General features: G+C 40.6%; 1 protein-coding gene across 7 annotated transcripts in view; it reads right to left on the bottom strand.

The window, feature by feature from the left end:
• The window catches only part of MTA3 (metastasis associated 1 family member 3), a 236,587-nt gene that overhangs the window by 58,228 nt on the left and 153,597 nt on the right, over positions 1 to 24,762 (bottom strand). For all 7 annotated transcript variants that reach the window (XR_004300276.1, XR_004300277.1, XM_032410402.1 and 4 more), the window contains one exon: positions 10,931 to 11,119. Coding sequence is in view for 5 of the 7 variants with exons in the window: in XM_032410402.1 (XP_032266293.1) it covers positions 10,931 to 11,119 (189 nt within the window). In the remaining 2 variants the exon portion in view is untranslated. The remainder of the gene's footprint in view (positions 1 to 10,930; positions 11,120 to 24,762) is intronic.

Genomic DNA, 24,762 nt, shown 5'->3' with positions numbered 1-24,762 from the left:
GAAGTACGATTTTTAGAAATGATATTTAAATAGGTTTAGCCTAAGTTACTTCACACTTCCAAAGATGCAGCTACACCTCGTTGTCATTTGGTCTCTGGCATAAAGGTTCTCATCGCTATAAAAGCTGCTTTATTTTGACCTATTTTGTAAATAAAATAAAAACCTAAATCTCTGGGAGACTGCGTAGCTGAGTGTGGCTTGTATTTGAGAAATAGGAAGCTTACCTTTGCTATTCTCCTGTAATGACTCAAAACTGGCCAAATGAGCTCCTACTAACGAGACCCTCTGTAAAGGGAAATCTGTCAGTCGTCCGAAACGTAAATCGGAACAGATCAAACCTTCACACAAATGATGTGACAGTCACAATCTTTAGCTGTTGCGCCAGATGTTACGGATAGGTGACTCAGTGCTCTCTCTGACTCCTAGCTAGCTTGCCCTAATGCACCACGGGGATCGGGGAGTCACAACAGTACTTCCCACACCGCCCTGCAGCAAGGGGTCTGTCTGCTTGAAACCCACGGGTACAATATCCACACCATTCTTATCACTTCCACGTTTCACTCACCTGTTTGCTCTGAAGAGAAAACAGATGGAGTTTTGAGAAAGGACATTATTTTCAGCTTAACGGGGTGGCAACTGCAACAGCAGTTACAAATGTGGCCTCCTTAAAGGACCAAATCGCACAGCCCCTGGTGTCTGCATTGCAGCTAAGGCAAATACCGTTTTCTACGACCCAACGGGCAATCTAACGGAGCTGAAAGTGCCTGAGGGATGGTGTTAAGGAGCCCACCGCAAGACCTCACAGGGGAAGACCTCAGAGGACAGTCATGGGCACAGTCCCCCAGGGCTTCAAGCAAGCTAAGACCTCTTCGTCCCCCCACTAGTCTTCTTCTGAGAAACAGCCCCTGGCGTGCAATTACCTGGAAGACTGAGAAAAGGAAACCAGGTGACTATGGAACCTGAGCTTCATCATCAGCCAGATTTTATCTAAGCCATAAAGTCCTACTCAGCTGTGCTCAGAACACCGCGCTCTCAAGAAGTACACGTCTTGAAAGTACAAGTAACACATCCCAGTGTGTCTACTCCTGTTGCAGTATCATTTCTCCCTCAACCCTCACGGCTTCATAGGAGTTCCCTAGGGCATGGCAAGTAAGGAGGAAAAAATCTGAATGTGGCTGATGGCTTTGCATGATATACTGGCACTGACCAGAATTCTACTGCGGTAGCATCTCAGCCCCAAGCAGGAGTGGCTCTGAAGCACAGTGAAGAAGGGAGATCCTTTGGAAGCGCAGGACATTAGGCACCATCGGGTTTTCTACTTTGAGTTGAAGGAAAGCTGGCCAGAGGTACTCATCCATACCCACTCGCAGAGAGTGGTTATTTACCTGTCACAGTGATCGGGGACTTGAAAGAATCAGATTAGAAGGTTGGTAACAATGAGGCTTAGGAAAGAGGTTTGTGGGATGGATACCTCTGGATGGGCCCAAGTGTGAGGATATTTGTGTCTCCATGCTTATCAAAGGCTCCCTCTGGAGAGGAGGTTCTCATTAATATCAGGAGGACAAGATGATCTCCTCTAGGGCTTTCAGCCAGCCTCCTTCCCTAGCCAGAACAATGACTGCTCAAAGGACACGTAAACAAAATGGACACAGAGGCAAGCAGACAGAGATTACACATGGGTACCACCACATGGATGTCCTCTCACCAAATCTGATCTGATTACTCCAGGTGTCCAATCTGCAAGGAACAGAGTACACTGGGCTTCCAACATGGCACCATTCCTGGTAACATGTCAGTTACATTAGACTCTCAGCATCCTGGAATGAACAGACATCTTGTTCTTGTTGAATAGACAATTATTCTAAATATGACTAGCCTTTTCTGCCTATAATGCATTGACCAGGAATACCAACCACAGACTTATGAATGACTTGTTCTCACAGAACACTGCTTCTAACCCAGGGCTCAGAACTCTTAGGAATAAAGGTTTGGGTCACCCGACCAGGTTAAGAACATTGGTCACCTAAGGGACTAAGGGGAGAACAGTGGAGGAATTTGATTTTGAATGCCAATGAAGACCTCAGGATGAGTTTCAGAAACAGGGAAAAGAAGACTAAAGAAGCTATATTTCCTTCCTTGCTTGGTATAATGGTTTTCCTTCAGCAGCCCAATTCCCTTTCTATTTTTATATAAGGTCTGTCAGGTAGTTTTACCTTTATAATTGAATGCAGAAGTTACAAGCAATAAAGACAGGGTTGTGACTAAAACCAGAGTAGGAATAAACCAGAGAAGGATGCTGTGACATTAAATTTGAGGAAAAGATACCACATTTTCTAATGATTCAGGGATAATTACAATTGTTTAAAAGTTGATATATGGAAAGGAAGCATGTACGGAAAGCAAGGATGATGCTGAGTTACCAAAGAGGTGGGTGATGACAGATCCTATATACCCACTTCCAATCCACTTCTAGCTTACCTTCCTAAAAGCTCTAAACTACATTTTCCCCAGATACCCTGGACCAAGGATGCAGACATATGGGCCACGTGTAGGCAAGCTGACAAGATGACATCCAGATAGAGAAGTGAGCAACGTAAGGATGAGGCTGCATGCAGGGAGAATGAACTGTTTGGCAAGACTGATGGTTGAGGGGCACCTGGGTGGCTCAGTCAGTTGAATGTCCGACTCTTGATCTCAGGGTCCTGGGATCAAGCCCTGCATCGGGTTCCATACTCAGTGGGGAGTCTGCTTGAGGATTCTCTCCCTCTCCCTCTGCCCTGCCCCCTGCTCTCTTTCTCTCTCTCTTAAAATAAATAAATAAATCTTAAAAAAAAAAAAAAAAAAAAAGAATGATGGTTGAAATATCATGTTCTTCTGGGGCATCCGTGTTGACCTTTCTGCCATCCACGCTTAACATCACGGATGCCAAGCAGCAGAGGGCATGGGTATTTCCACTGTTCCTGGAAGTGTAGTGTCCCACCCTGGTTCTCTAGTCTTCCCAGAGATTCTGTGAGAACCTAATATCCTATATTCATTTCTGATTAAATTAGATATAGTTAATTTCGTACTTAGCAACTAAGAACCCTGACTAATATAACCAATACATTTACTCTTTATACTAAACTGGGTGAGGTTGAGTTTCTCTTATCCATAATCAAAAGCGCTCTAGCTTGTACAAAGGTAGGAAGTGTTCAAAGAATAGCCCTAGACATGTGGCATTTATTTTTCTTTTGTTTTATTTATTTAAGTAATCTCCACATCCAACGTGGGGCTCGAACTCATGACCCTGAGATCAAGAGTTGCACGCTCTTCTGATTGAGCCAGCCAGGCGCCCCAATGTGTGGCGTTTATTGACAGGATCAAGTTGGAGCAGAAATCAAGCAAGACTGGTGGTAGAGGCAATATATGTAGTGGAGTTTCTGCTAGGATGTTGCCATTGCAGGGTTAGTTAGTTAGTTCTTGGCTTCAAAAGTCTTGGCTGTGAAGCATGTAAACTTGGAACCTGGCCTGCCTGGAGGTTCTGTTAGCCCGTAACACACCCTGTAATCAATCTCTCTCTCCTTAAACTAGCTCACTCAAATGGATTCTGTTGTTTCCAATTATGGCTTCCAACTTCCCTCAAGTTCACTTTCCTATCCTGGAAGGCTAGAATGGAAATACTGTATTTCTGAGGCTCCCTTGTGATTTATTTCTTCCAAACAGATGTAGAAGACCTACATTCAGAAGTGCATTAAGCAGGACAGAGGGAATGGTGCACAGGTATCTGTTCAGCTGCAGCAGAGCTAAGAGGCACAAAACTGTTCTAGAGCTATCAGCTCCACCAGAGGACTCCTAATCCCAAGACCATGTTTAAAGTAGTGTAGTCTTGGAACAGAGGTTAACCCGACAGCTTCCCACTTCCCGGGTGGGGCAGAGGTAGGAACTCCCCTGCTGGACCATTCCTGTGGAACGTTCTGATGTCCATCCTGAAGCCTACTTCTCCAACCCTATCAATTATCCAAAATTATATAATAAATATATAATATTTATAACTATAAAAAGTAATTATCCAAAATGAAATCCAATTCTGTTTAAAATAGCTTATATAATTTTGTTATCTGCAATTGAAGCTTAAGTGATAAAACAGCTAGGAAATATCCTCTGCTGAAAGGAGTTTCTATAGCAAGAGATCTAAATGCATAAGGAACACAGACTTTACTATTCTGCACTTTGAATTTATCAGGTTCCTTTGCATATTTCAGGTCCTGCTTCTCCTTAGGATATAAAATCCACAAAAGAATGTCATTCCCACCCTAAAAATGAGAAGGGAAAAAAAAAACAGATAATCTACAAAACCACACCAATTCTTGAGCCCATCACAGAGCTAAAGTTACAAGACAATCAACTGAACTGAACTCCAAAGTCACTGAGTAAAGACTAGACTCATAAACTATTTTTACTTTGGAAAAGCACAAAACAAAACAAAACAAAAAAAAAGAAAAAGAGAGAGACAGATAACAAATTAAAACAAAGAAGAAAACAGCCAAAAATTTACCAAATTATTAAAGGTCAACAGTGAGCTAGGGCAACTGTTTAGCATCTATGGGAGCTCTAGACACCAGGGCAATCCATCCATGTTTGCCATGGATCTCCAACAGGTGTTCATCAGAAAGAACTGGCCCAGAGCAGGAAACCTGAGAAAGCCCCTGCTGGTGGTGATGGAATTCGAATCTACACTAAGAAATGAAGAGGGGCAGAAATGGTAACATTTTAAAAAATAAATAACAATACATAAGTAAATATGGGGGAAAAAAGATATTTTAAAAAATCTCTTTAAAAAGATCACTGATTGTCTAAAGGAAAAAAACAGTAATAATTCACTGTGAGATTTAGAACATAGGCAGAAGTAAAATGTATGACAAAAAAAGTGCAAGAAGGGGAAGGAGGAACTAGAAGTGTATTATCACATGGTTCGTTTGTTCTTTCTCTCTCTCTCATTCTTTAAGTAAGCTCTACGCCCAACATGGAGTTTGAACTCATGACCCAGAGATCAAGAGTCACATGCTCTACCAACTGAGTCAGCCAGGTGCCCCGGTCACATGGTTCTTATAATCTATGTGATCTAAGTGGATTTGACTGAAGGTAGATTGTACAACATTAAAGATGCATATTGTAAACCACCGAATAAATAAAAGTTTAATTAGTAAGCCACTAGTAGAGATAAAACTGGAATAAAAAAATAATTAAAGGGGCACCTCGGTGGCTCAGTTGGTTAAGCGTCCAACTCTTGGTTTCGGCTCAGGTTGTGATCTCAGGGTCGTGAGATCGAGCCCCCCATCTGGCTCCGCACTCAGCATGGAGTCTTCTTTTTTTAAAGATTTTACTTATTTATTTGACAGAGAGAGACACAGCGAGAGAGGGAACACAAGCAGGGGGAGTGGGAGAGGGAGAAGCAGGCTTCCCGCGGAGCAGGGAGCCCGATGCGGGGCCCGATCCCAGGACCCTGGGATCATGACCTGAGCCGAAGGCAGACGCTTAACGACTGAGCCACCCAGGCGCCCAGCATGGAGTCTTCTTGGGATTCTCTGCCTCTCTCTCTCTTCCTCTGCCCCTCCCCCTGCTCTCTCTCTCTCTAAAGTAAAATAAAATCTTTTTAGTTAATTAAATAATTTTGAAAAGGGGGAAAGAACAGAACAATGGGACAAATGGAAAATTAATGGTAACATGATTGGTTTTAAACCAAAAATTACATTACTGATAATGATATTAAAGGTAAATGGTCTAACAATCCAATAAAAGGTAGAGATTGTTGGACTGGTTTTTAACAAAAGATCCAACTATATTCAGTCTACAAAAGCCTACTCTGGATATAAATAAGATACAAATGAAGGGATGGAAACAAGATATATCATGTAATCAATAAAATAAAACTGGAGTGGTTATATTAATAGGAGAAAAAGTAGACTTCACCGCAAGAAATATTACCATAAAGAAGCATGATGTAAAGATAAAAGGGTCAATTCATTAGTAGAAGATAACAATGCTCAATGTATGTACCCAGTAAGACAGATTCAACATAATTAAAGCAAAAACCTATTATAACTGAAAAAGAAAAACAGAAAAATTCACAATCATAGCTAGAAACTTTTCATACTGCTCTCTCAACAACAGAACAGGTAGAAAGAAAATCAGTAAGGCTCCAGAAGACTTGAATAACACCATCAATAAATTTGACCTAATAGCATTTATAGTACATTCCACCAAATAGCAAAATATCTCTTCTTTTCAAGAGCACATGGAACATTCACCATAATGGAACATATACTATGATCAGAATCAATCACATGTCAAAAATGTGCAATTTTGATTTTTTTTACAAAGTATGTTTTCTGGTCACAACAGAATTAAACTAGACTTCAGTAACAAAAATATATGGAAAAAAAATCACAAATATGTGGAACTTACCTCTAAGTAATCCATGAGTCAAAAAGAAAATCAGAACGAAAAATGAAAATACTTTGAAGGAACAAAAATGAAAACACAACTTATCAAAATGTGGAGAGAGGCCCTGTACCACAGGGCCTGCTGAGGTTGAGACAGGAATACTGAAGAAGCCCTCCCACATTCCAGGCCCCACAACAAGCACAGGTAAGAATTTGAAGTCTGTGGATGTTCAGATCACCTCCTATTCACCCCTTCACGCAGGGAGGGACCCGCCCCTCAAAACAGTATCAGGTGGCCAGATGTACAACACACAACACTGAAGACAAAAGAGAAGAGACTGACAGTGGTTTATTAGTCACAGCTACTCACAGCCCAGGGGAAGACGACACCCTGTAGGGCCACAGTGAGTCACTAGGCTGTGAAAGTGAGGTTTTGTGTAACAAGAGGGTGAGGTATGCCCTGGTTCTGAAGAGGGTTCCCATGGGAGGATGTGACTGGCTTCTCTGAGTAATTCTGTGGGCTGGCAGGGAAGTGAAACCCAAAAGGTTGAAGGAGGGAGATGCCAGAACTGGGCAGATGGGGAGCCTTTCCCGCTGGCGGCAGCGGGGGGGGGGGGGGGGGGGGGGGGCATATCTGGCAAGAGCAGTGGAACTCACAGTTAAGTTTTTGGGGCCCAGTGAGGCTCAAAGATGTCAAGGCAGTACATGAAATGTCAGGCCTTCCAATACAGTGGTACCCTGAAGGTAAATAGAACAACAACCAAATCCAAACCTGGCCCACCTACAGATTAGATTAATATATTAAAGGATCTTAAAAGGTAAGACAGCACACGTGAATAGATGGGGAATTTAAACAGATTAAAAGTATAAAAAATAAAATATAAATGTTAGCAAAATATGCTATCATATTTGAATACTTCCTTTAACAAGTTTATCGGTATACTGGACATGGCAAAGAAAAGAATTAGTGTACTGGAAGATAGATCAATATATAAATCATACAAACTAACACACAAACAGCAGATCCTGGCTCTTGGAAACTAAGTAGAATAATTACAAAGAAAAACATACCCAGGAGCACTGTAGTAGTAAAACTGCCAAAAAACAACAAAATAAAAATAATAAAGAGAAAATCTTGAGCACAAAGAAACATTTACATACACAGGAACTTCTCGTCAGAAACTATGTAAGCCAGAGAGACATCTTTAGAGTACTGAAAAAGAAAAAAAATGAGTTCCATAAAGAATTACATTTTTTTTTTTAAAGATTTTATTTATTTGACAGAGAGAGACATAGCGAGAGAGGGAACACAAGCAGGGGGAGTGGGAGAGGGAGAAGCAGGCTTCCCCACGGAGCAGGGAGCCCGACGTGGGGCAGGATCCCAGAACCCTGGGATCATGACCTGAGCCGAAGGCAGACGCTTAACGACTGAGCCACCCGGGCGCCCCAAGAATAACATTTTTGTTAAAGAAGACGACAGTAAGATGATTTTGAGCAAAAGCTAAAATCACTGTCAGCCAAACATATACTACCAACAAATGACTACATTACAAGGAAGTTTCAACCTTAAGCTTCAACCTTAAAAAGATACTAGGAAAAGACAAAGCACTTAAGCCTAAAGCAAGCTGAAGAAAGGAAATGACACAATAAAGGCAGAAATTGATGAAACAAACAAAAAAAATCAATCAAACAAAAAAAACTGGTTCTTTGCAAAGATCAATACAACTGACAAACTCCTAGCTGGACTGATGAGGAAAAGAGAAAGAAGAGCTAAATTACCAGTATCAGGAATGTGAGAGGGGGCATCACTACAGCTCCATCCCAAAGACCTTCAAAGGGTAATAGGAGATTATGATCCACTTTATGACAATAAACTAGACAACTCAAGATAAAATGAACAAGGAGAAAGTGGTCAGCAAGACACAGGAGTAGGAGATACCCGTCTTTGTATCTGACCGCTATGGACAAATGAAAATAGCTCTGGGAGGATGGATGTAATAAGAGTCAAGTAAGAAGCTACGGCAACACAGTGGAGCAAAAAACGAAGAACAAGCACATAGAAAGGATCACTGCAGAGGCAGGCTCAGCTGAGACCTCTGGAAATGGCTAAGCACGAAAGAAGAAGGGGAAAGGCTATCGGTATAAACCACGCAGTGGGTGCCACTGTGGTCCCCAGTAGCCTGCTGTGCAGAGGAACCCAACAGCCCTCGGGACGGCTGCAGAGTCCCTGCCACGTTCACAGCAGAGGACTCTGCAGTGTTTGTTGGCGTGGACTCCAACAGCCTGCTCTGCAGAGGAAACGGACAGCTTCTGCCACCGAGGTAACCAGCAGCCATTGCTGATACTGACCTCCTAGAGGGGACACGCTGCTGCACCCCTCCCAGAAGACACTGCTGCGTCCCCACCCCAGGAACAGGGCTGCCAGCCCCAACCTCCAACCCTGTGCACACCCAGGACCCCAGGACCCCAGCTGCTCCACACGCACCCACACTGCAGACTTGGATTCCATGGCTGCTCCCCATGTGCTCGCATCTCCATCACGGACACTGCCGGCCGGCACACCAGACCCCAGACTGCTGTCATTCTACAAGCCTCCATGCTCCACACCTGCCTCTGTAGCTGCTCCACGCACGCTCACGCCTCACACTCACTGCCACGGCAAGGGTCCTCCAAAGCCAGGTCCAATGCCAACAGGGATCCCTCTGGCAATGATATATCCCATGGGAGAGAAAGAGATCAGGAGGTCCCCAGCAGCCTTTGCCACCAGAGACCCCAAGGCCTTCACTGCCGCTGCAGATACCCGGAGTGCTGGCTGTTGAAGACCCCTGCAATTTAACTGACACTGACCTCAGCTGATGAAGCTGATGGGCCTTCCCAAGAGCTGGAACCATCATACCCACCCTTCCAACACCCTTGTACCCACTGCAGGTGACGGGTCTCTCCCCACTAAAACCAGTCGGTAAAGTCTGGGAGAGGTGCCTACTCAATCAAATGCACAAACATTAACACAAGGCTACAAGAAATATGAAAAATTAAGGAAACATGACATCACCAAAGAAATAGTGATTTTCTAGTAACTGACCCCAAAGAAATAGAAATCTATGATTTCCTGATAATGATTTCAAACTAAAGGTTTTAAGGAAGCTCAGTGAGCTACAAGAAAATACAGATAGAGGGGTGCCTGGATGGCTCAGTCGGTTAAGCGTCTGCCTCCAGCTCAGGTCATGTTCCCGGGGTCCTGGGATGGAGCCCCGCATTGGGCTCCTTGCTCAGTGGGGAGCCTGCTTCTCCCTCTCCCTCTGCCTGCCGCTCTGCCTACTTGTGCTCTCTTTCTCTGTCAAATAAATAAATAAAATCTTTAAAAAAAGAAAATACAGATAAAACTGAAATCAGGAGATAGACTCCAAAATCAGGAAAACAATAAACAAAATAAGCTCAATAGAGAAAGACATCATAAAAACAAAAATTCTAAAGCTAAAGAATACAATGAATTAAATGAAAAATGCAATACAGAACATCAATAACAGACATGACCAAGATGAGAAAAGAATCTGTGAACTCAAAGACAGGTCATTAGAAATTATCTGGTTAGAGTGAAAAAAAGGAAGAATCAATGAAAGAGAGTGTATCCAGTTAGCAGAAGGAAGGAAGCAACAAAGGTCAGAGGAGAAATAAATGAAGTATAAACTAGAAAAACAATAGAAAAGATCAATGAAACTAAGAGTTGCTTTTCTGGAAAGATAAACAAAATTGACAAACTTTAACTAGGCTAAGAAAAAAAGTGAGAAGACTGAAATAAAATCAGAAATGAAAACTAGAGTAGACATTACAACTCATACTGCAAGAATACAAAAGATCACAAGAGACTACTATGAACAATTATACACCAACAAATTGGATAATCTAGAAAGCATGACTGCCATAGAAAGCTATCTATGGACTTCTCAAATAGAAATTTCCCCCATTTCAAAGAGATTATAAGCTTAATTAAAGAGCGATTCCATAAATACAAAGACAAAAGAAGTACATAATAGTAGATAAGATTATCTAGTATTTAAAATCCAAGTAAGATACCACATATCATTAAGAGGAGTCAAGGATTGAAAACCTATAAAGCGTACTTTCCTACTCTGCTTGGTACAGGTTGTTTCCATATTAAAGGTCCACATCAAATTCAGGCTCAACAATTAATAAAATAACTAGAAAAACGTAAAAGGTCTAAGGGAGAGCAACAAACTTAAAAAGCAGAGCTCAGAAATATTTAGTGCAAAAGGTCAGAAAAGCTATCCATATTTTAACCTTGGAACTTAGAGCTTCCTGACCCTGGGTCTTATAATTACTTCCCAAAACAAATGTCAATTTCTCCCTCTTGGCTGTAAGACTAGCCTTCATTCTATGTGGAGCAGATAAAAATTACTAAGTCATGCGCTTGCTAAACGGTTTATCAGATTCTTAATAAAGACAAAAATATTCCCACCCCAACATTTTATTTGCAATTTTCTACTTACGAAGTCTTGACGTATGTCATTGAAGTCTTTGCCGTATTTTTCCAGTGCCTCTTCAAATAAACTAGCTTCGGAGGCTGACCACTCTTCCATTTCATCTCTGCATAAAACAGGTCCTCCAAGTGGTACTAAGACACTAATCGCACTGCTCAAATCATAGCTGTGCCGATACAACGTATCCATAGCATGAAACTAAAGAAAACAAAATGGAGAAAAAAGATCAGCTAGAAACGCAAACTTACTAGGTTATTTAAGAACAGAAATACTAAAATGAATGATGCGGGACGCCTGGGTGGCTCAGTCGGTTAAGTGTCTGCCTTCGGCCCAGGTCATGATCCCAGAGTCCTGGGATTGAGTCCCCTATCGGGCTCCTTGCTCAGCAGGGAGCCTGCTTCTCCCTCTGCCTGCTGCTCCCCCTGATTGTGTTCTCTCTCTCTCTCACAAATAAAATCTTTAAATAAATAAATAAATAAAATGCATGATGCACTTAAAATTAACACTAATATACTGAGGTGTTTATTTTTTATTAAAGATTTTATTTATTTATTTGACAGAGAGAGAGACAGCGAGAGAGGGAACACAAGCAGGAGGAGTGGGGGAGGGAGAAGCAGACTCCCTGCTGGGCAGGGAGCTCGATCCCAGGACCCTGGGATCATGACCTGAGCCCAAGGCAGCCGCTTAACGACTGAGCCACCCATGCGCCCCCTTAGGTGTTTATTTTTTAAGTAACAAAATTAAGAAAAATTTAAACATCAGATTACTTATTTAAAATATCATTTATTGCTTTGGGGCGCCTGGATGGCTCAGCTGGTTCTGCCTTCAGTTCAGGTAATGATCCCAGGGTCTTCGGATCGAGCCCCGCATCGGGCTCCCTGCTCAGCGGGAGTCTGCTTCTCCCTCTGTCTGCTGCTCCCCCTGCCTGTGCTCTCTCCCTCTCTGTCAAATAAATGAATAAAATCTTTAAAAAAAATAAAATAAAAATAAAGTATCATTTATTGCTTTAAGAAAATGCTGATTCGTACCTTATAAGATGTGTATTTTTTAAAATGCATTCGTTATAGTAACCTAACCGTGAAGAGCCAGGGCCTCTCGGTGTTACACTGGGAAGCCAGTAAGTTTGACCATCCTCTTGGTTAAAAGTGCCAAAATCACTTCAGCTATTGTACAGGGTTGACACAGCCTTCTTTGACAAGGAAAAAACAGATTATGTACCAGACAGAGAAAAAATATTCTCAGGCTGAATTAAGAGAATGATGTCCTAAGAACGAGAGATAGAGAAAACAGAACTGAGAACGAAGGTGACACAAAACAAAACTAAACATCCATCTTAAGCAAAACAAAAGTATATATCCATGTAAAAACAGTAACTTGGTTAGGATTTTGTAAGACCAAGAAGAGATGACTAGCCTTGCTTGAATCAGCTAGGCTGGCATGGGTTTCCTATATATTTCAAGAGACAGTGACAGGAAGAGTAATTTGAAAGGAAGAAAGGCAGATTAGGATAATATACCTGGCTTTCTGCAAAAGTACCTTGGGTCTAGCTTACTTAAAAAACATTCTTCTTCCCACTGCTTCCCAGAAGCAGTGAATAAACTTAGGTTCCAAAACTTTAAGCTTTGAAAAACTTGAGATGGTTTTTCTACCAGAGAGAAAGAGATTCATTCATAACATGTATGCACATTTGTATGCGCAGCAGGAAACTGCAAAACGGGATGACTGGCTCGGCTGTATCTGGATAAGCATATAGGTGTGGCCCAGGTTTGGTTGGCAAGGTGACCAAATTCTTCCCAAGTGAGAACTAGTTCTATTTAAACTTTCTAACGCATGAAAGCCAAGACTGCACCTTGTACACAAAGTATCTTATGAAATTTTCACAAAATGGGGCAAGCGTCACATCTATACTACAACACAGCTCTTACAATTTAGCCTGCGAGTTCCCTACTCATACAAGAACAGAAAAATAGCTCAAATATCAACTAACATCTACTAAGAAGAAAGAATTATTGTACAGTATGCATTAAAAAGACATATTTAGGGCTCCTGTGTGGCTCATTCGGTTGGAGGTCTGCCTTCGGCTCAGGTGATGATCCCAGGGTCCTGGGATAGAGCCGTGCGTCAGGTTCCCTGCTCAGTGGGGAGTCCTTTTCTCCCTCTGCATCTCCCTCTGTCCTTCCCCCAGACTCATGCTGGCTCTCTCTCTCTCTCAAATAAATAAAATCTTTTTTTAAAAAAGACATATTTACACTGTGATACATTAAGACATTGAAAAGGGTCTAGAATAGGAATTTGCTGACAGAGCTAAAGATGGGATTTAGGACATACAGACATGTTTAAGGTACAGTAACTAACTGCTTTAACAAGGATTAACATCTCTCTTAAATAAATCGCTGGATTCCACAACACAAAAGCAAGTAGGAATTTCATTACCTATTCCCTAGTGACAATCACAGCTAAGACCACTGACCGTGTATATAGTCTTTTGCTGTATGTGTCACAATCATGGAATAATAACTTCAATTTTCAAGAGAATTTCTTCCCACCCTTCTGCAGCAAGGGTTACAAAAATGTTAGAATTGATCTTTATTCTTTGCCTGCGCTCTGCAAACTTCAGAATCAACTGAACTCCACTTTTCTAGCTAACATTCTCACTTGACAGATTCAAGTTTAACTGTACTTACTGTACAATGCTAAACGCGTTTACATCGTCCCTGAAATTACTGTTTCTAGATCACTGATCTATGAAAGTGAAAATAAAGTCCAATAGCATTTAGGGATCCCTTCAATTAATAATATATTACTATAAACAATTCTTTTTGAAACTACATTTACGATGGGTAATAAAACTGAAAAAGATTCAATGGTATTCCAAATCAATAATTACACAAATTAACTGTGCTGCTGAGATTCCTCAGGAGGGAGAAGTAATTTTTATAATTAACAGGTGCTCTGAAACCAAGTCACAAAATTAAATGAGTTTTTCTCAGCTGATATTATTCCAGCCACCACTCAAAGCATGAAAGGATTTTCAGTCTTTTGTTCATGTGAGATGAATGAAAAGGCTTTACTTACAGGCACTTTTAAAAACGATAGGCTATTATCTAATAAGGTTTCAAAGAACCAAAGTAATATCATACCCTTTATAAGTGATTATGACCAAAATGTGAAGTGATAAGATTGTTGATTCGATTGTTTTAAAGGTTCCTTTCTTTACAGAGTGTTACTGAACACTGAAGTAATGAGCATTTGCATTCAGAAGGCTAAGTCCTGCTCTGTCACAAATCAAACGGAAAGAATGGGTCCAACTTACAGCTGACTGGAGGCTATGAAACCCCCAAAGCCCACTTTTGAAACACAGCTCAGAGGAGAGTGTCGTCGTGATCAGTATGTGTAGAAAATAAACATCCCATCAGACGTATGCACTGTGGAATTCCTAGGGATTAATTTTATTGACAGTGATGACCAACTTCACAAAGGCAACCAGAGGATCACAATATGTGCTAGGAGTCCATATTAATTCCATCTTTCTGACACACATAGGTGGATCCTTCTTTTTTTTTTTTTTTTAAAGATTTTATCCACTTATTCAACAGAGAGACACAGCGAGAGAGGGCACACAAGCAGGGGGAGTAGGAGAGGGAGAAGCAGGCTTCCCCACAGAGGAGGGAGCCCCCAATGCGGGGCTCGATCCCAGGACCCTGGGATCATGACCTGAGCCGAAGGCAGACGCTTAACGACTGAGCCACCCAGGCGCCCCTAGGTGGATCCTTCTGAATGGACTTTTATACAGTTTGATCTTACCCTAAAGAGCTGTAAGTAAAACACAGACTGAGACATCAAGTGAAGACTCTCAAAATTAGGCTAAGACATGGGAGTTTTACATATGACATGTGGTTTATCAGTAAGATAATAAAACTCCCAAGAGCTACACATGTAAAAGAACACACTGGCTGATTCCATTTCTTTTTTAAGATTTATTTATTTTAGAGAGAGTGAATACATGCATGTGAGCAGGAGGAGGGGCAGAGGCAGAGGGAGAGAATCTCATGTTGACTCCTCACTGAACATGGAGCCCTACACGGGACTTGATTCCCGGACCCTGAGATCACGACCTGAGCAGAAATCAAGAGTCGGGTCGCTTAACTGAATGAGCCACCCAGGGGCCCCTGGCTGATTCCATTTAGATGAATTTTGAGAAAAGTAACACTCATTGGTAAGAGAAGTCAAAATAATGATTACCTCAGAAGCAGGGGGTAAGGGGGTGATCACTGACTGAAGAGAGGCATGAGAGAACCTTTTGGGATTCTGGTAGTGTTCTTTATCTAGATCTGGGTGGTGATTACATGAATGTATACGTATATAAAAGTTTATAAGCTATGCACCTAAGTGTACTTAATACACTTTATGTATACCTCAATTTAAAGACAAAGAATTTAAAGACTAAATGTAAAAAAACTGGAAGTCTTCCCTCTTAGATAAATACTTTGCAAAGATACCATGTTTTCAATAGAGATACAGATACACACGACAAGATCCATTCAAATCTAAATTTAACAAATCCTAAGAACTCAGCACAAGCTGTTCTCTCTGCCAAATAGTGGTGAAGGTGTTGTCACATTTCATCTCATTCATAACAGATGGAGATGACAAACAGAAGTATTTTAGGAGAAAGACTGACAATGAAATCTTGGCAGTGAAATTCTCATCTTTTGTTCATTAGGTAGACTCACACTATGGTAGACTAGATTATTATTCAGCAAATATTCACTCCCTCCCCTGGACCTGCATAGGAGAGTATTCTTCTACTCCACGGATACTGCGTCTGGCCACGTGACTTGACTGGCAAGTAAGATGCTCAGGATATGTGACTTAATAGAGCCTTGACATGTGTTTCCATGCCTGGACTTGCCCTCTTGAGCTACTGGCTTTTTTCACCAGAGGATGAGATCTACATGGAGCAGATCTCGACTCATCCTGCAGCTGGGCACCTAAAGTGGCCCAGTCTAGTTCAGCAGAATCCTAGACAATCTGCACAGGAGTATATAAGAATTAATGCTTGTTTTTATAAGCCACTGAAATACTGGGCAGTGTAATAAATACTGTGTTTTCCCTTTTGAGAATAAAGAACTTATTCACTCCGTGCTAGATGTGCTGTGAGCAGACAGCCCTCAGCTGTCCCCCTTGGAATGATCTCAATTTAAGAAAGATTCATCACCCACGGTCATGCCCTCTTCCTGTGGCAGCCTTCACCCAATGATACAGGAATATAAAGGTCCCACCTGTTACCCTGATTTGGGACAACCCTTGCAAGTGTCCCAGGAAGTTGGCTGAGGCCTTCATTCATACTGTACCATAGCCCACCTTCTTCCTCTGTTCAATCTTGCCTCCTTCCCTTCTCTTCCACAGGTGTTGACTCCTAATAAATTTCCTACATACAAATCTCCATCTTCGAGTCTGTTTCTCAGAAACCCAGCCTGTAACATGCAGCATTATTTTGGCAATAGGTAACTGATACACATATATATTCAATCCTAACTATTGATTTGCTCAGTTAGCATTTTACAAAAACTTTACATGTATACCTCCAGCACAAATTATAGCATTCAGAACACTAAATCTATTTAAAAATTAATGAGCATATGGTTTTTTCTAAGCAGAAGGTGAATATAAACTCTTATGAGTAAACTGTAAACTATGATCAAGGCAAAACATTTTATATATAAAAGAGAAGTATGCCATCCATTCTCAATTTTTGCTTCAGTGCATAGTACTCAAATCAAAATCCCTCATTCATCATCAAATGTGTTAAGACTTAGTTGTCATTCACTCCAATCAATCTACAAGACACCCTGAGTCATGTCCTTATGTGCAGCCGTACCTTTTGATATTATCCCAAGAAAGCTACAGGGTGGCAGGCCACAGCAACCCCATGGCCCTAAATGTCATTTGCATGAGCAGAACTAGGAATTCTCCCCCTCCCCTCCCCGGCTCTGATTTTAGACACAAACTAGACAGATATCTAACAATTGTGTGAGGACACTGAAGAACAACCAATGCACGCAAGGAGAGGCTAAAATAATTCAGGAAGAGGTATGACAGGTAAGCTCCCACACTGACTTGAGCTTTTACCTTGAAGGCATTTTCTAGACTGCTACATGGCAGAATGGACAAAAACAGAAAGCTTCCTTTTTACTAGGCTGAGGTAAAATTGGGTAAGACCTGGGGAGCAAAATCCTACGGAGGATTATGTTCCAGGCCCTAAAGGAAATCACAACATATTAAAAGAATTGGTATCATACGTGTTCTCCAACCACAACCCCCAAGGCAATTAAGATAAATTTATGAACCTCATTTCCTTGGAAATTAACTCACAATTAAATGCAAAATTATAAAGTAAACTAAGAAATACTTAGAACCAGATGATAATAAAAATACTACATATCAAAGTATAGGAGATATAGAGGTACATTTACATTCTTAAATACTGATGATGGAAAAGTAGACAAAGTTGATGGGCTAAAGTCAGTCTTAAAAAGCTGGAATAGGAATATCAGAGTAAACCCAAAGAAAAGTAGAAGGAAGAAAATAATAAACAGGAAAAAAAAAACTAAATAGAAAACATACCAAAAAAAAATCAACTAAACTAAAATCTCATTCTTTTAGACAATAAAAAAGAAAAATCTGGTACAACTATCAAGGAAAAAATGGGAAATGACACATATAAACAACAGGATGAAAAACTAGTTATAACTGGAGACTTACCAAATTATCCTAATTAAAGAATACTATGAAAAATTACATTGATAAATTTGAAAATTTAGGGTAAAATAAAAAATCTCCTGACTTAACTCATCAAAATGGACTTAAGTAGAATAAAAACTTATTCTAATTATATCTAATTATAATCACAACCCAAACTAAGGGACATTCTGCAAAATAAATGGCCTGTACTTTCAAAATGCCATGGTCCTGAAAGACAAAGAATGAGGAACTGTTCAGGACTGAAGGAAATTAAAGCGATGTGACAACTAAAAGCAATAAATGATTCTCAAGTAGATTTTGGACCAGGAAAACTTTTTTCTTTTGTTATAAAGAACATAACTGGAACAACCAGAAAATCTCACTAAAGCCTCTAGATTAGATAACAGTACTATAATAAAGTTCATTTCCTGCCTTAATGATATATTTAAAAGGAAGAATAATTTCATATTTCATATTTTTTACTGCAGTGGTAGTCTTATTAGTTTTAATTCTAATTTACAGCCTTAGAAACATGGACAGTACTCTTAAGTTTTAGGAAACTGAGTCTAAAAAAAAATTATACGAATTTTATATTCATTTGAAGACTACATTTCTGATGTAAACTAATACCTAAAATGTTAATCTAAGATTTATATATTCTAGGGGCACCTGGGTGGCTCAGTTAGTTAAGCAACTGACTCTTGGTTTCAGTTTAGGTTGTGATCTCAGCGTCATGAGATGGAGTCCGCTTGGGACTCTCTCCCCCTCTAGCTCTAACCCTCCCCCCTGCTCTCTCTCTCTCTAAAATAAATAACTTTTAAAAATTAAAATAAAGATTTATATATTCTGCTGAGTACAGTTCCTTTAAATGTTGTAATGACTGCGATTTGCAAACCATCCCCAAATTCCCAGTACCCTCAAGGCCCTAAGTGAATATGTGATTTCACAACAGGACTCACAAATGAAGAAAACAAAGTACATGATTAATGGCTAGCATTTTTCTAGAGTTACTATCTGAAGAATAAAATTACTATTGGTTAAAGTCAACATTCTCTTTTCAGAAAAGTAAGTTAATCACTTTTTCCATGTTTTTCTTGATGGAAAAATTTTTACTGTAAAAAATTATAGCTTGTTTTAGGGGGAAGATCTTTAAAATCGTATAACTTCCTTATAACAATTACATTAAAATGGGGCGCCTGGGTGGCTCGGTCGGTTGAGTGGCTGCCTTCGGCTCAGGTCATGATCCTAGGGTCCTGGGACTGAGCCCCGCATTGGGCTTCCTGCTCAGCGAGGAATCTGCTTATACCTCTCCTTCTGCCCCTTCCACCCCCGCCCTCGTGCACACACGCACACACACGCGCGCGCGCTCTCTCGAGAAAAAAAAAAAAAAATTATATTAAAATGTATGATCGATCATAACCTAATGACCATATTCAAACTTGATACTACTACAATGACAGTAAATATATGACAAAAGCCCTTTTAGACAATCAATAATGCCATAATCAGAAGAAAGTAAATGAGACTCAACAAAACTGGGGGGGGGGGGTGGGAATGTATCATTGTTATCATCATCTCAACAAACAACTAGTATTACTGAGCCCTCACTGTGCCAGACACTGTTCTAAATGATTTACAAGTATTACCTCGTTTAATTCCCAAATTGATGCCATACGGCAACTCAGAGATAGACTTTTCCAGAGGCTAGAAAGAGGGTGCCAGAGATCTTGTTCAGGACACCGAAACATCATATACTCTCTCCCAGTGAGGACACAGCCTCAAGAGCCAGAAGAGCCCAGTATTTGTGAATATTACCTTAAACAAAGGTGCATAAACTGTTCAATGTAATTTCTTCTGCAATGTTGATGGAAGCTCAGAAAGACTTGTACCACAGCAATAAATCACTTATCCTTCACCCAATCTGGGCAGCCAATTTCAGAATTCTATGCCCCTCAGAGAATCCAGGCGCCCAGGAGAAACTGCTCCGAGGCATGCTCTGGGGACCCACTGCAGATCCATCAAGTTCTCTATGCTCGGACACGTACGTCTGCGATTTATAGAGGTGTGTCGTATACCCTCTTCTTGTCAACAGATAGCCCCCTAAAGCGGGACAGGTAGGTTTTACATTACTATTATTCCCATTGCAGAGGCATGGGTAGGTTAAGTAACTTGCATAAGGCTAAATGGGTCATAAGCTATAGATCCAGGGGAAAAGCCCACTGAATCATAAAAGTGTATCTATTTGTACCCCCATGTTCATAGCAGTATTATTCACAATAGCCAAAAGGTAGAAGCAACCCAAGTTTCTACTGACAGATGAATGAATATGATAAAATATTTTGCAGTCTTAAAAGGGAAGGAAATGATGACAGACATTACAATTCGGAAGAACCTGAAGGCATTATGCTAAGTGAAATAAGCAAGTTACCGAAGGGCAAATACTGTACAGTTCCACTTTTTTTTTTTTTAAATTTTATTTATTTATTTGACAGAGAGAGAGAGAGAGCACAAGTAGGCAGAGAGGCAGGCAGAGGGAGAGGGAGAAGCGGGCTCTCCACTGAGCAGGGAGCTGACGTGGGGCTCGATCCCAGGACCCTGGGATCATGACCTGAGCTGAAGGCAGCCACTTAACCGACTGAGCCACCCAGGCGTCCCTGTACAGTTCCACTTTAATGAAGTACCTAGAATACTCAAAATCACAGCAACAGAAAGTAGAATGGTGGTTGCCGAGGGCTGGGGAATAGGGAGCTATTCTTTTATGAGTACAGAATTTCGGTTGGGGAAGATGAAAACATTCTGGAGATGGACGCCAGTGATGACCGTGCGACAATGTGACTGCTTCAGGCCAGAGAACAGTACATTTAAACATGGTTAAAATGGCAAATTTTATGTCCTGCCTACTTGACCACGGGTTTTAAACCGGTATATCCAATGCCTAAAACTTTCTATAATTCCTGGTCTTTAGACTGTGTATGTTCAGCTCCAGTGACACAATGAAGCTAGAATTCAAATATATAATCACTCTTAGTGATGAGATGCATTCAGTAAAAGATTCATTAAAATACTAAGTAACATTTTAATAGAAATAACATACTCCAATGACCTATTTTAATAAAACCTATTGTCTTATGTCCCAGAGATAAAAACTAATTTATTCATTCTCAGATAGTTACTGAACACTAGGATATATACCAAGAACTATTCTTGGTGCTGGGAATTCAACAGTGAGGATAATGAGGATACAGTCACTATACTAATGAATGCTACAAGCTGGTATGTAAGGAATGGGAAGAAGAGAGCGAGAGACACACATTAATGAGATAATCGCAAAAATAAGGGTTTAATTACAAACAACTAACATGGAGGACTGTAGTTGGTTCTCTACATGAGCACATCACAAAGTAACCGGCCTTAGATGGACGGATTAGGCAAGACAGGAAGAAAGATGAAAAGTTAAGGTGGGGCTGTGAGAGCATCCAGGCAAAGGGAAGTGAAATTGCAGTGGTCCTGTGGCAGGAGGCAGACCACGGACCAAAGGAATGCTACAGCCTGGCTAGTCCCAGAGGACACAGAGGAAAGTGTCAGGGCAAGAGACTGGAGAGAGGGACCAGGCAAAACAGGTTTTTTTTGTTTTGGGGGTTTTTTTTTGACTGTTTTAAGGATCGATGTTTTTACCCTGAAAGCAATTAAAAGCCACTAAAAGGATGTAAGATAGGAGAGAGCAAAATCAGAACTGCATTTTAAAAAGATCAGAAAAGAGAATTAGAGATGTTCCAGGATGCAGTCTCCTCCCTATAAAATCAACACAGTCTGACCTTTCTCAGAACCAGACTCAGCACCACAAAACCTGTCTCTAGTACTCATTCTGTCACTAATTAAATAAGAATCTTTATACAAGTTACTTCACTATTATCTCTAATATGATCTATCCTTGAAGATTTCTAAGGCCCTGAAAAACTCAAAAAACTCTTTTTCTAAGATCCTGTCCTCCAACTTGCTTTAGTCCTTAGGGTCCAAGGAAAAGAGAAATCTAGTACCTATATAATTCCCTGTTCTCCAAGACTGAGGCTCCCTACCAATGCACATGGCATTCTGCCCCTCCACCCACAGGGTGCAGACAACAAACAGGAAATATCAGGCTAGGCCTTCCACCAACTACCACTTACTGACCACCTCTGGGTTTACTTTGTTCTAAGGAATTCTGTTTCCACAAAGGGGAGAAGAGAGGTCAATGTAGGTTGTAAACTGATTTCGTTTCTTTGCATATTGTACAAAGTACACTTTAGATTTTAATGAAATGAGGGTGAAATCTATAAAGCCTCCATGACAACTTCAATTTTTTAACAATTATAAATCTTATCATGTATCTTAAAGCAGTGTTTGAAATTCAGTCTAGCTATGATTTTAACAGATCTCAAAACAAGGACGTCGGACCTAGCGATCTGCAGGCAGCTTAATTACCTGCTCCCAAAACATTACTGGTGATTCGACAAGTAGCATACAGAGTCTAGGACAAACAGATGCTTCGGATTAGGAATGCTGAAAGCCAGATGCAGTCCTTACAGGAAAAACCACAAAGAAAATCACCTAGAACAGGCCCCCTGAGGTCCTGCAGTTCTAGAACTCTGCCCTCTCTGCAGTGGGAGGTCTTTAGATACAGTCTGGTCACCTGACAGAGACGGGTACTAACCTGATCTATACAGAACTGAAAACACTGACAGAAAAAATAAGAACTTGACTCTCCAAATTCAACTGAATGATGAATCTAATTTTCATTTAATGGCACAAAACAACTTAGCAGCTTTTCATATGACCTTTTGGGAAAACAATTTGTGAAATTCATGTTATCAACATACAATTAATCAATATTTAGCCACTCCCTCTCACTTCTATAGTAATGCCCCAGGATCTTATATGTTAACATCAAAGTAGAAGGCACGATACCACTGGCCAAACAGGATTAAAGGTGCAGGTCATGGCATCTGAAATAACAAAGGGCATCTATTTCTTCCTGCTTTTGTGACTTCTGAAAGATGTCAATTTTATGGCACTGAAAATAATCTGAACCCAAGGGGCACCTGGGTGGCTCAGTCAATTAAGCGTCTGCCTTTGGCTCGGATCATGATCTCAGGGTCCCGGGATCGAGCCCCACAATGGGCTCCCTGCTCAGTGCGGAGCTTTCTTCTCCCTCTCCTCCCCACCTGTGCATTCTCTCTCACTATCTCATCACTGTCTCTCTCTCTCAAATAAATAAAATCTTAAAATAATAATAATAATAATCTCAACCCAAGAACAACATATAGAAAAAGCCCAAGTAAAGCTGAACCTAGAGTAGTTAGAGCAGGAAACCAAAGCATTTCAATGTTGCAGACAAAAGAGCAGATCTTCGGTGTTGCCTAATCCAAGTCAGACAACAATACAGATTTTTTAAGCCCAAACCATTTTAATGAGAGTGAGAGAGAAGAGGTAATCCGGGAGACAGAATTCCTCAGTCAGAGTCAAGAACAGATCAAATCCTGTCTCTGAAACCAGCTGTACAAACATGACAAAACAAAATTTCCTGGGCCTCTGAGTACACTTCTGCTTTAAAAAGTAACAGAGTAATAAACAATTTAAGATAATAGATGTAATACAAAAGTGGCTTCCCAACTGCTAAATACAAAAGGAAACAAAACAGAAGAAATGCCAACACTGGAGTGTGTGAAAGCCCCTGCCTAGGAGTACGCAGGCCAGGACTGCAAAAGATACACACAAAATGATGTGTAGACTAATTAACGTACATCGGTTGTGTTCTCTTTAAAATGCTTCTTTTACAAACAGCCTTCACGGACAGAAAACAAATACTGAATCTGAAAAACTGCCCTCCTCAAAAAAAAAAAAAATTCGCCCGCTGTCCCACCAGGCACCACGAGTGGGCAGCAGAGAGTTGTTGAAGCGGGGGACCAAAAGCCCACGCACCTGCTCTTCACCTGGTCACACCTATCTCCAGGCAAATCAGCAACAGCCCCTATGGTTCCAGGGCTCTGTATAAATCAGCAACAGCCCCTATGGTTCCAGGGCTCGCTCCTTTAGTAAAGTACTCTACAAGTTCTAACAGGCTTTCCCCCCTTACTCCTCAGACGGGGTGGAGGGAATCTGCAGCACTACGACAGGGCGACAGGGCGACAGGGCGAGCATCTGCAGCCATGATCTGGGAAGCCTTCTCAGAAGAACAGTGTTAAACAAGAGACTGGCTATGTAAGTAACAAGTTTATGTATACAAGCATGGTCACTCAACATTATTAAAAAAAAAAAAAAAAAAAAAACAACTTTCCAGTTCTTACAATGATATGAAAAAGTGTTCATTTTATATTGTTAGGGAAAACATGGTGGGAGGAGGCAAAGTACAAAGCTCCCATTTAAATGACTTCTACTATGTGTTAACAAGAAAGTTCATGTGGGACTTAGCAGCTTTTTTATAATGTGGTGCTTGCGCAGGGACAGACAGATCAACAAAACAGAAGAGAATAGGTTACATATCCGGAAGCAGACCTGACCATATCTAAAGCCTTGAAATAAGAGAGAGGAAGCAATACAAAATCATACGGACACAACCAATTCAATAAAAGGTGTTGGAATGTTTATTTTCCATATGGGAAAAAAACACAATGACACTCCTACACCTCATTCCAGTGTTAAAAAATAAACTCCAGGTATATTTATAGTCTTGAATATGAATAACATTTTAAAACTATTAGAAAAAAATAAAATAATACAAGTGAAGAATGGACAAAGGATATGAATTTAAAATACAAAGAAGAAAAACCCTGAAGAGCCAATAAATATATGAAAACCTGCTTAACCTCATTAAGTAAGAAACACATTAAAATGAGATAAGCATCAGGTTAGTAAAAATTTTAGTCTAAAAATACACAAGGTTGAAGACAAAATAAGAAAATGGATGAGGAAAGGAAAATATTCACTGATTGCTTGTGGGATTATAAATTTCTACCTTGGTATGCAGAATAACTTGGTTGCATTTGGTCAAATTCAAAGTGAGCACAGCCCTATGAATCACTATGAATAACTATTCCAATTCCTGTTATGGCAGAAAGCTC

Source organism: Phoca vitulina, unplaced genomic scaffold (assembly GCF_004348235.1).
Source record: "Phoca vitulina isolate PV1807 unplaced genomic scaffold, GSC_HSeal_1.0 scaffold12, whole genome shotgun sequence".
Classification (NCBI taxonomy): domain Eukaryota; kingdom Metazoa; phylum Chordata; class Mammalia; order Carnivora; family Phocidae; genus Phoca; species Phoca vitulina.
The sequence above is the reverse complement of the archived record's forward strand: the minus strand, read 5'-3'. Positions and strand labels throughout refer to the sequence as shown.